This window comes from Parasteatoda tepidariorum, chromosome 12, assembly GCF_982258835.1.
Source record: "Parasteatoda tepidariorum strain Cologne lab strain chromosome 12, Ptep-v5.0, whole genome shotgun sequence".
NCBI classification, from domain to species: domain Eukaryota; kingdom Metazoa; phylum Arthropoda; class Arachnida; order Araneae; family Theridiidae; genus Parasteatoda; species Parasteatoda tepidariorum.
In genome coordinates, this window is record NC_141766.1 from 65,450,355 (window position 1) to 65,463,169 (window position 12,815).

The 12,815-nt window shown below is 25.9% G+C and overlaps 1 protein-coding gene across 2 annotated transcripts in view; it reads right to left on the reverse strand.

The window, feature by feature from the left end:
• The window catches only part of LOC107439758 (protein lap4), a 56,721-nt gene extending 44,191 nt beyond the window's left edge, over positions 1-12,530 (reverse strand). For both annotated transcript variants that reach the window (XM_016052450.5, XM_071188373.2), the window contains exons 1-6: positions 12,255-12,530; positions 10,620-10,737; positions 8,211-8,289; positions 6,303-6,392; positions 3,833-3,953; positions 3,073-3,147 (exon numbers count right to left, since the gene is read on the reverse strand). In XM_016052450.5, the coding sequence (XP_015907936.3) occupies positions 3,073-3,147; positions 3,833-3,953; positions 6,303-6,392; positions 8,211-8,289; positions 10,620-10,737; positions 12,255-12,404 (633 nt within the window). In that variant the 5' untranslated portion in view covers positions 12,405-12,530. The remainder of the gene's footprint in view (positions 1-3,072; positions 3,148-3,832; positions 3,954-6,302; positions 6,393-8,210; positions 8,290-10,619; positions 10,738-12,254) is intronic.
• Between the last annotated feature and the right edge of the window lie 285 nt (positions 12,531-12,815).

A 12,815-nucleotide genomic window follows, 5' to 3' on the forward strand; every position in this document is an offset into this window, starting at 1 on the left:
TCACACAAAATGTACAAAATTTAATTTTAAACAATATGACAATGTTAAATTTGCTTTAATTAATCCTGTAGTTTTAAATTTTGCTCTTATCTACATACTAACTGAAATATATTACTGACAAAAATGAACGGTAGTTGCATATGGTAATCAGAGAATTATAAATATTACATGATACAAACCAGTTTCGTACAACTTATTCAGCAAATCATAGTTTTAAAAAATTAAAATCTCAGAATCTAATTAATTAATTTTTGTGTTTTAAAAAAATTAGTCAATTATATATCTGAAAAAATTAGCTAAATAAATTTTTAATAAGTTAAATTCTTCTACAATGCTCTTCTTGCACTGAGACATGTGTGCCAATTTCATAGGTTTTTTAAAAATTGCATGGTTTATTAAAACCTTTGTGATTTTTGAAAAACTCCTGAAACCATGCTTTTTGCTTGCAAAAGCCATAAGACTGAATTATTTTATGAGTTTGATTACAGTAGCAGCAGAAGATCAAAGAAGAGTAAAAATAATTTTGTTATATAATATGAATCGATAAAAGTGAAGTAAAGCAAACAGAAAAAAAAAACTTGATACAATATAAACTAGTCAAGAGTTCAGTTGGTTAAAAATTTTTATTGTTAATTATTATTTGGATTATCAAATTTCAAAGAGAAAATGTTTTAATATTTAATTAAAAAATGTTGGTCAATTGATTATCTTTCAATCTAATATTTCATAAGAACTTGTAATTTGGTTCCAGATGGTTTTAATCAAATAAGGTTTTTATAATTTTGCATGTGATTACTGAATAATAAATCTGCGATTACTGAATTGTTGTAAGAGATAAATTATTTAAAAAACAAATAAAAAGATAAATCCAAATTTTTTAAGCTACACAGTTTTCCCCCACAAGATATGTAACAATATTTGCTGAAAATAGTCGATAAAAGATCCTTCATTCATCACTTAATAAATTTATAATTTTAATTGTTAATTTGAGTTCCTATTTCATAAGATGGTTTTACCTTAAGAAAAACTTCAATCATCAGACATCTGAAATATTTGAATATGATAGTTGATGGTCTTAAAGTTTGAAATATCGACTTAAAAATTGGTAAAGTTCAATCAATATTAATTGAAATTAAAAAAAGGAGATGAATATCAAATACGAAAAAGATTTCAAATGTATGAATGTAATGTCATGAACATTTGCTGAAAAATAGATAAGTAAAAATTTACTTAGTCCAACCACCACTTTCATTACTAACTATTAATTTGATTTCCTTAAAAAAATAATTAAGTCATTCAAATGATCCACAGCAGTTTGACAATTGATTCCAAAATATAAAACTTTTAGTGGAAACTAGGAATTTTCATTTTAAACTACAACAGTGCAAAATTAAAATATATTGAAAAAAAAATTGCTTTTTTATAAGATAGAAATCCGCTCCATAGACAAAAAAGTGTTGTCGCTGAAAACTATTTCTTTCCATTTAAAAAAAAATAAAATAACCACTAAATATTATTTAAACAGCAGATGTGGTAAAAAATTTGTATAAAAACATTTGCTCAGTATGTACTTTTACTTAAAAATTTTTGAACATCAACATGCAAGTAGAATTTGAAATAGTTTTTATCTATAATGAAAAACAATGTAAATTTCTCGTTAATAAAACATAAAAGCACCAATAATAATGTAGAAAAGAGTTCAAAACAAAAATTTGGCATGACATAACAAGCTCCTAACTTTTATTAATAGCTTCAGTAAGTATGTTTTAAATTCTATTTTAAACACATTGTGATAGTCTATATAGATCTCAAAGACACAACAAAGAGTTTGACAAATATATCAATTTTAATCTTAGTACATCACAAAAGGAAGATCAATGAATAAGTAAAATAAGGAATACCTAAGTTGTACAATTTTAAAATGCAGCTTAATCAGTTCATTTTTAGTCAGATTATACTGCGTAGCATTGTCATTAGAATATATATACAGTGAAACCTGCCAAGTTGACCACCCTTGTAAGTTGGGCACCTGCATAAGTTGACCTCAATTATCAAGAACGGAATTTTTCCTATATAATATAAAGAAGCAAAACCTTTGTAACTTGACCACCTGTCTATCTTGTATGTTGACCACTGAAATAAGTCAATTTTATCTAGGAGTATTATGAAAATTCTATTCTAAAACCCTCATAAGTTGACCAGAAAAGAAAAATTAAGAAAATTTTCTGTCATTTTGGCAATGTATGTTAAAATTTCACTTGTTTGGTGAAATAGTGTAAAAAGCTAATCTTTTGTGAGTTGACCATCAGGGGAAACTGTAAGCTTTTGACCATTTCTTTCATCCGTTCATTGAAAACAGGTATGTTAGTTGAAAAGTTGTTCTTCCAGTTGCAATAGTGAGCATTTGAATAAATGAATGCTCTGAAATATGCTTTGATCCTTTATTTATGGTCTTTGATCTTTAAGTGTAGTAAATAAATTTTAAAGTGTTCAAATAATTTTATTTTGTTAAAGTTTCCAAATTACATGTTTTCGTGTTCTGATATTTTATGAAATTATATTTATTAAACACTTCACATGCATAACTAACGAAATAATTTTTTTTTTAAAAATTAGTTAAATATTAGAATTATACAATGTATCAAATTGAAGTTCATTCAGGTTTAAACACATTTCTTAAGACATTCATTTGTATATTTTCTGAATAAAATTTTTAAGTCAAGCTAAAAAAAAAAAAATTAAATAGCAACATGATATAGGAAACAGAAAAGTAAACAATGACCCACCCCCTCTATAAGTTGACCACTTGTCTAAGTTGACCACTAAAACAATGTACCACAAGTGGTCAACTTACACAAGTTTTACTGTATATATATTTAAATGGAAATTTCTAAGTTTTCCTTTAAAACAACGTAATTTGTATAATATTTTAATGAGACAATTACAGATGCAATAGAAATACGCTTAACACTGCTTTTGTAGAGTTATGGTTATTCTTATGGTTAAAAAGACATTTTTAGAAATAACAGAAATTAGTTAAAAATCAATATTGTTATTTGAAATAAATATTACCGGTAAAAGTGAAGATATTTCATTGGAATCAAGCCAAAGCTCCTGCAACTTTGAGAGTTGGCACAAACATGAAGGCTGAAAAATGTAAAATAAATTCATATAAATAATGAAAAATTAATAAAATACTGAAATACTTACATGATAAAATACTGAAATTGTAAATGTAATAAACCTTTATCTTATTTTATGTTCATCTCACTGATTGAAAAAAAATTGAAAAGCATATATATTCAAATCTACCTCTTACGAAAGACATTTAAAGTGTTTATTTATAATATTTCATCACATATTACTTAGTCTTAAAACACACTAAAAGACTCCAATTAATTGTGACAACAACTCTCAAAATTTTATAAGGATAAATTATAAATATATATATATTTTTTAACAAATGTCGATTCATTTAATCATCTTATTTTTTTGCAAGCTCATTGTATCGCAAACTTCTCTAAAAAACTACTAACTTTTAATATCATACTACTAACTCATATAGAGAAATATCAAATCCTCTATGGTAAAAACTGTAAGTTTTCAACAATATTGTGCAAAATGTAACTTATGCTTATTGAACACCTTAAAAACGTAAAACCATATTTAGAATATTTGTGATGTTGAAAAATTACAAAGTGCAATAAGAGCACCAATAACTTCTTTACAATCAACATTTCACAATCAACTTTCACAAATCAACAATCTTAAAATATTCAAATGCAATAAATTACAAATATGAATATAAAATCTGAAAATAAAAATTTCTTACCATTTCTTCAAACATATTGCTTGCTAGATCAATGCATTCTAGATTTTTCAGGGAAACAAAGGAGGATGGGAGCTCTTTTAGCATATTATCATGAAGTTCCAAAACTCTCAAATTAACAAGTCTAAAATTAGGAAGAAAAAAAAAGTGATTAAAAATTTCTGCAGCTACAAGCATGATAAAAATTGAATAACTAAGAACCATCATGCTTAATTAAAATAGTTAAGAGCACAAAAAGCAAGCCTAACGAGCTCAACCAAACCTTTCTGAGGACAGTCTAATAAAGTTTTTTATTTTATTAAAGAAGCCTAGATTTATTTTAAATTTAGAGTTTTAAGAGCCAGAAAGAGCTATAATGTACCACATATTTTTATTTTCATGACTAGGATACTTTTTGTGTAACCAAGCATCTTGTGAATATAGTATGATATGTCAATCTTCGTAGAGCTACAAGTTTAATACATCCATGCAATCTTTTAAAGTGCTCAGTAAAATGATTACTGAAAGTTATCTCCAAGATCCCACAGCGGCTAAATGAAATATAATAAATGTAACATACTAATTGCAATTTTTTAACTAAATAAAATACTTAATTTTTGAAATTTTGATATGGGATGTTTTTCTATCAAACTACACAATTAATAATTCACTGATGTCAGGAACTTCAAAATACGGAAAATACTTTCTAGACACAGTAGTATTCTAATTAATACAAATGTCTAAATTTTAAGAAGTGTTAAAAATATAAAATGATAGAATTAAAACTACTCTATATGAATTACACACAAAAGAGTTTATTGTAAGTGTACTCAATCGTCAAATATCCAAAGATTTATAGTAGTAAAGTTTTAAAATCACTCTATAATTTTGTTTAATAATAATCAGAAAAAAAACTGTGTACTTTGTTTAAAATGCTTTTCAATTCAATTAAACACATTTATATCATAAAAGAGCTTTGAACAAAAAATCACTTACTAAAACACTAAAGAAAGATTTAATGTGTTTCACATTTTTAACTTTGTTCATTAAACCCTTCACATCTCATAAAAATATTAGTTTCCCTTTCTGATGGAGTCCTTAACAATTGCAGAATACCAACTCTAAGTTGTCAAATGACTTAGATATTATTACTTATTCGCAATACATGTAACATAAATATTTTTGATTAAATTAATTTGAATAAGTCAACATAAAAAGATGTATCAATATTACATATAAAATTTTATTCTTATCATAATTTGGCATAACCTTCATTTCGACATAACCTTTGTTATTTTTAGTTTCAATTTATCTTCAAAATAAACAAATAATTTTCAGTTCAAACTGGAACTATTTGGTTCATTTCTTTTTTAGTTTATAATTCATTTTATTTGTAATTTTTAAAAAAACTTCCTTTATTATCTGTTTTAAATGTTAAAACTTTTTTCTTTTATACCTCTTAAACATTTAATCCAATGCAATAAAGTTAATAATAAATATTCTTTTAACTATCAAGCAATTTATGCCAAAATATCTATATTAATCAGTTTAATCACTTGCTTTTTAAAATTTTCATTTTAATAACCTCATTCTTTCAAAAATTAAGTCCTAAAATTTCAAGGTTGCAAACAATTCTACTCTATTTCTAAATGAAATATGTACGTTTATATATATATATATATATATATATATATATATATATATATATATATATATATATATATATATATATATATATATATATATATATATATATATATAAATAGATATATATATATATTTTAAGATAATTTTATATGAAGTTGCTAAAAATGTTTAACATATTACACAAACAATCATGATTTCAATTTTAATTTCAGCTGATAATTTTAGTTTATAAGCGTATGTTATTCTCCTTTTTCAACTGTATAAATTATACTTTGCTTTTTTTAAAACAAAAGAGGAATACCAATTAAAAGTTAGCACCCTTTATATTAAACATCACCCAACCATGGCCCAATTTATAGGAATCTATCTTTTAACAGCCATGCCACATAATTTTGATCCTGGTCAGGCCATGTGGATAGTGTCTGAGCTGGTATCCCTCACTCCAAACTTCCCCAACACAACCAAGAAGATGACTTTTAGCCATGACAGATTTAGCATTCATATTTCTGCCTGTACACATTGATTATTCTGTGGGCTGCCAGGATCGAACTAATTACCCCCAGTTCTCCAACAAGTAATGTGAGCAGTGCCTTAAAAAACTGTGCTACCAGAGCCCTTGTACATAACAGAAAATTTACATTGCTTTACTAAAGCAGCTTCCTTTTTCAAGAAAGAGACACAAATCTTTCGTTGAAAATCATTGTTATATGCATATTCAATTATAAATTATATTGTTGAAATATATAATTTAAAACACTCATGAAACTAATATAATGATATTAATATAGTTATAACACCAAAGCAACTACAAGATGTTTTACTTTACAAAACAGTAAATAAATATTACCGTCCAAAATCAGAAGGCAGTTCCGTTAGATTGACATCATTTAGCTTCAAATCTGTTAAGTTTTGAAGGTATACAATACAAGAGGGAATTCTTCAAGGATATGAAAAAAAAACAACAATAACATGAATATCTTATTGTGTTAACATGAATGCACACATTATAGTTTATATCAAAAAAATTTAAAATAATTCACAGTATAACAAGTTCATAATTTTGAGGGTTTTATTTAAGTTTTTTTTCTTAAAGAAGTGACAGGGAGCAATATCTTTTAAAAATTGCATTTTTTATTAACTCTTGTAAAATATTAATAAAGAAATAACATTAAAAAAGTTTAAATTACTATCAGATACTGAGTTTCTATGACAAAAATAAAAAGTTTGACAAATTTATAACAACAGCTAATTGCAATTTTCTCATTTTAACTTTCATTTTATTTAAAAACTCAAGCTAAAAATATTTTAGAAATGAGTAAAGAATATTTAGGATACTAATATACTATGTAACTCATAAATGATAATCCAGGAAATAGATATGTATTGTCTCCAAGTTCTTTCTAATCTGAAAAGACATCATATATCTTGGCCAGAGGTATTTTAGAAAATTATTGGAATGTCAATTTTTTTTTTCTGAATTCAGTTAACAATTTTTGCTAAAATACTGTTGGTTACTTCTAAAAAAGGTAACAATCTTGATTTAGCATTGTTAGATTTTTAAAAAAGGATGACAAGGTCCCCTGAACCCAGGTCTTTTTAAAATCTAGATAAAGATAGATCTGAGATCTTAAAAATATATTTTGTAGTATAAAAATTAAGAAAAATAATTGTAGTTAAAAACAATTTGTTTTTCAAGATTTATAAGTCAAATTATTTGAAAAATTTAATTTATGTAAATTTAAATTATCAACAACTAATTACATATTTTTTTATCAAAATATCAGATAATTAAATTCTTTCAGATTCTTTTAACTGCTTATGGAATTTTTGACATTCGATTGCTTCAGCACTTTACAAGAAATATTATACCAAATTATGGCTTTTTCAATATATTACTATACATATATGTATGTGATGCATTTTGTATAATGTAACAATTAGCATTTCTATAATTATAAATTACGTAATTGTATCATTGAACACTAAACCAATGTGTGATTGTCAAAAACATGTTCATCACTTAATAGTGACATATTTTTATATGCTTTTTTTAATGCTGCTATCTAATACAATGCATTAAGAAAAACTATGGTATTTTCAAATCATGGATTTGAAGAATCAATCACATTACTGCAAGATATTAGATATTACACCACAGATTTATGTAAGTTGGTTTATATGTTCAACTTTTGACAATTCTGTTTCACCTCAAATTCAATACATAGTTTAGTCTATTACAATTTTCCCTACATCACTAAACTGCTAAACTTTTTCACATAGTTTTTGTATTTCAATTTTTTATATTACAATGCATGCATTACTTTAAATCTACACACTTGATTCTCCACGGTTTGGAAATGGTACCGTTGATTCTCCACAATTTCAACAGCTATTTATCTAGTTCAGCATGGTTTAAACACCTCAATTTTTAAATATAAATAATAATACCCACAAATTTTGAATCTTGCTTTTGAGATATCACTTTTTAACACAATATTAAGTGTATCTAGTGTTCAATATGTACTAATTGCATACAAAATCTTTTTTTCTTTCTTTAATTTCTTGATTTTATAGAGTGGAGTAAAGATTTTTAAGCAATTAAATTAATTTTTACGTGGGAAATCATGATAGAGATACTGAAAATTTATGCACTTCATAATGTTGCTGTTGCTTTTCTGGAGAGAGACATTATATACATTTTAAAAAAATACATAGCATAGGTAACATTACATGAAAACAACTGTCTACAACTTACTTTTTTAAAGGGTTTGAACTGAAATCTGCAACTTGCAGCTGTTTTAGAGTTTTAATATTTTCAGGAATATCATATAAATCTAAAAATAAAAAACAATCAGTCTTGAAGAACAAAATTTAAATAAATTGCAACAATGTGATAACATTTCAAAAAATAAAAATTAACTAACAGCTCCAACTATGAGTAACCTTTTAACTATCAATATCAAATTCAGAACATGGATGCTACTTTCTTAACACTAGATTGCCCAAGGAAATCATTTTGACTGCTTTTTAATTTCAATTAGAAAAACAATGATGTATATAATGACACAATTTCTTAGAATTTTGTGACTTTCTGTACAACATATAATTTTTTTATTGTTAATATTTATTAATAACTTGTTATATAACTGTAAATAATATAAAGAGTATTAAAAATTAATTTTAAACAAATTTCTTTACACATTAGTTATTCTTTCACAATCCAGTTATTTTGACTGCTTTTGAGCAATATATAATACTAAGTTACAGTCTTTCTAGTGTTAAGTAACAAATCGGTTTTTCTCTATTAAAAAACATTAATCATCAGGGAAGTTAAGCGCAAATATGCCAACTTAGCTTTACAGTAATAAGAGTAAAAAAAGTTACTTTAATAATGTTATAAATTCAAGAAAATATATTATCAAATTTTCTACAATAGAATAGTTTTTTCTCAGTAGTAAAAGGTTCAAAACAAAGATTTAAATGAATTTTTTTCCAAAAGGCAAGGTCATAGTCATATTTTGCACTCAAAAATTTTAGTTTGACGGGTCATAATTTGACCCATCATCACTTTTGACACTTAACTTATGTCAATAAACATCAATTTTCAAATAAAAATCAATCAATTTAGAACCTTTAGAACACTGCTTAACCCTTTCCTGAAAATTTATTTCACAATTGTGATTTGTACCTAGACCATTTTTATGACAATGATCTTTCATTTTATTTCTTCCACTCAGATCTGCACATCTATGCAGCCAGCATCTAACAGAAGTGAAAGAATTTTCATTGAACAATCTGAAAATTAAGTAACAAAGCTCAGTTTTGCATTTTTTTAAAAAATTGTTGATAGTGAGCTGAAATGAAATAGGAATAAAAATATTTTTTTTAAAGACAAAATTGTCATGTTTGCTACGTGAATATACATTGCTTGTTTCAGAAAAACATATTATAATTTTAACAATCTAAATGAATGTTTCAGAAAGTTCAGATCGTCTAAACGAATGTACAGAATGTTTAAATGCTTTAGAAGGTTTATTAATTGTTAAATATAATTTTCTAGTGATTGCTGTGAATAAAAAATTTCATAATAATTGTCTTTCTTTCTGTTTCAAATTTATAATATCTATATTTTACTTTTACTGAGGTTAACATTTATGGTTATGTCATTAAAGCCTCTGTTAAAACTGTAACAGCATATATATCAAAAATTCCACTTAAACAGAGCCTTTTGGCAAGTATGAAAAGACAATTACATGCCATTGATGCCTAACTTATTCAATCTAATTTCTAATCTCGAAAAGAGGGATACTTAAAAATATTAGCGTAACATCCCTAAATTTGATAACGAAACACTGAACCTATTCTTCAATGAAAATAAACACTGCTTTTGTTAGCACAATACAAATTATTCAATTACGTAACAAACATAAAAAAAAAAAAAATTTACACTTGTTTTCGGCATAAAAACAAATTGTTTAAATTATTTTAAAGACCTTACTGACAGCAAAAGAGGTCTCTTCATTCTAAATCTTTTTTTTGTTTAATTTATTCACAAAAGTTTCATGCACATATTGAAACAAAAGGCTTTGAAACTTTTTGAAATTGGATTTATTCAAATTGGAAAAGAAGTCCAATTAGAAGATGCAGCTTTATCAGATTTGCATGAAGGCATAACTTAAAAATTTAACATTTTAAACACTTATTTAAATGAAATTAAACACAATAGTTTTAAATCTGCACTCTGGATCCAAACAATGATTATTCTTATTCAATAAGTCTAAAATTTTTTTAACTATTTTTTTAAATTTGTCTATGAAATTTGGATTTTCAACCTAGAGCAAATGCTTGTTGTTGTGTCCATTTATCATACATATCTTAAAATAAATTTAATACATTTGCTAAATCTAACATAGTTTTGTAACAATTTTTGCATTTTAGAGATCTCCTAGACTTTGAGCTATTAAACCATGAAGGTCAGTACTAATGCTGGGATGTGAGTCTTAATAATCTGCTATAAATCAAATGCCAACATAATACTTAAGGGAAAAATAAATGTAAGCATAAGATAAATAAAAAAGAAGAACTTAAAATTGAAATTCTATCTTATAAATTAATGATATAGTCAAATTAAAAATAAATGCAATAATGTGAAATAAATACCAACCATTTTTACTAATATCAAGTTCTGTAAGAGTTGACAAGCTCCCGATTTCAGGCTGAAGGTGAAAGATTTCATTTTCACTCAAGGTGAGAGTCTTAAGTCTGGGTAAACGGAATAGTCCCTGTAACAGAGTTTATATTCAATGATTTTAATTTTAACATCAGGCAAAAAAAAAAAAAAAAAAAAAAAAGAGATTAAAATAGATATTTTTGAACAAAACATCTATAATAAATTGTACATAATAAATTACAAAAATTAATTTTAAAATAAATAAAAAACTTATAAATTATTAAATCAACAATTTTTTGTTTGAGGATAGCAAATAAGCATTTGATTAAAAATTAAACAAAAATAATTCACAAGTATCTGATGAATTTACATTATTAATTAAAAATTCAGATTCAAGAATATGGAAAAAAAAGTGAATTTACACTTAACACTGAGAATACTCTGTTATGAAGAAATTACACTCAAGTTGGTGTTTACAAATGAAAAACATTTAAGTGGTAACAATCATAGGCTACATAGTTTAAAAATAGGAAAATTACTGTATTAGTACCTGCACGGAAATGGTCACCAAGCTTTAGCAACTACCAGACAGTGGCAATTTAAAACAGAAAGAAGGAGCTCATAACCACTCCTCAGCAAACCACTATGTACATATAGTTTTTTTTTTCTCTATGTATTATAAGTACAATAGTATGCGTGTCTTCAAGTGGCTAGTAGTACTTTTTCGCCTATGCAATTACAGCTGATTGCTATAATACATCTATAGATACAGAAATATCTTCCTCAAAAATTATCACAAAAGGGGACCAGCTTAAAAGGTATAACTAGTAACCACACACAAGCAAACTTCAACAAGGAATATTTACATCTGTCGTGTCAACTACAATTGCCAAGGCATAAAAACATTTTAAACTTGCAATTTGTATTAAAAAACAAACAAACAAACATGTTAAGCTTTTCCCAGGGATGATTATGAGTTATACTCTTTAAGTTGGTCTCCTGCGATAATTTTTTTCGTTTTGCACGAGCCGCTGCCCAGAAGTTGGCAAGCCTTGGCGATTATTCTGTGGAAGATATCAATACAAAAATATTACTCTTCTACATAAATATATACATAAAAATTTTACAAATTTAAAATCTCTTTGGCGACTTAGGAATTGTAGTTGACGCGAACAGGTACCAATAATATAGAAATATCTCTAAAGACACTCGACTTTGCAGGGATATTTTTGAACAGATCTGTTCAAGTAAATTCAAACAATAAAAATTGTTATAAAATAAAATTTAACCTTTTGATTGTAAAAATCCATGATAGAAAGATAAAGCTGAAAGCCTTATATTGAAAGAAGACTATGATAAGGATGTCAAAAAATGTATGTTACTTACACAAACTTGCATTAGATTGAAATATACTTTTTAGTACTTAGTAAACAGGACTGGCTGGTAAATAATGTAACCAATACTGAATTGTGCTATTTTAAAACTAATACTTTATTTATTCAATCAAAATCAAAAAAATTATTAAACAAGATGAACTTTATAGGATCTATTATAAAGTGCTTTGTATAATTTAATTTTCCTTTTTTTTGTTAGAAAAACGAATAAGAAAGAATAAGTAAAAATTTATACCTTAGGCAACTGTCTGATGTGATTGGAATCCAAAAGTAATTCCTCTAAGTTTTTTGATGCTAAAATTTCATCCGGAATGTCTTTAAGATTGTTATTTCTTCTGTCAACGTACTGAAGATTTTGATTTAAACCACGCAGTAAGGTAAACATATTTCTGAAATATTAGGTACAGTCTCATTTCGTTGTAAATATAAACATACAGAAGAGTTTTCAGATTCTGAAAGTTAGTTTTTGTTTTGCAAACTTGACAATATCACGCTTATGCCAAGCTTGCTCAACTCATTCGGCGCTGAAGTTTTGGTAATTCTCACTGCATCAAATTTAAGCACTTGCGAAATTCCTATCAGCTTGATCCTGAGGAAATGAGAATAGAGTCTCTGGGATAGACAACTTCTTTATTTTCTGAAAATATATAAGTAAATAAAAAGCAAATTCCTTAAAATTTTAATTTTTATTCTTTGTCCAACTAAGGATTTTGTGGTTGTTGTTGTTAATTTACGTCGCACTAGAGCTGCACAGTGGGCTATTGGTGACGGTCTGGGAAACATCCCGGAGGATGAT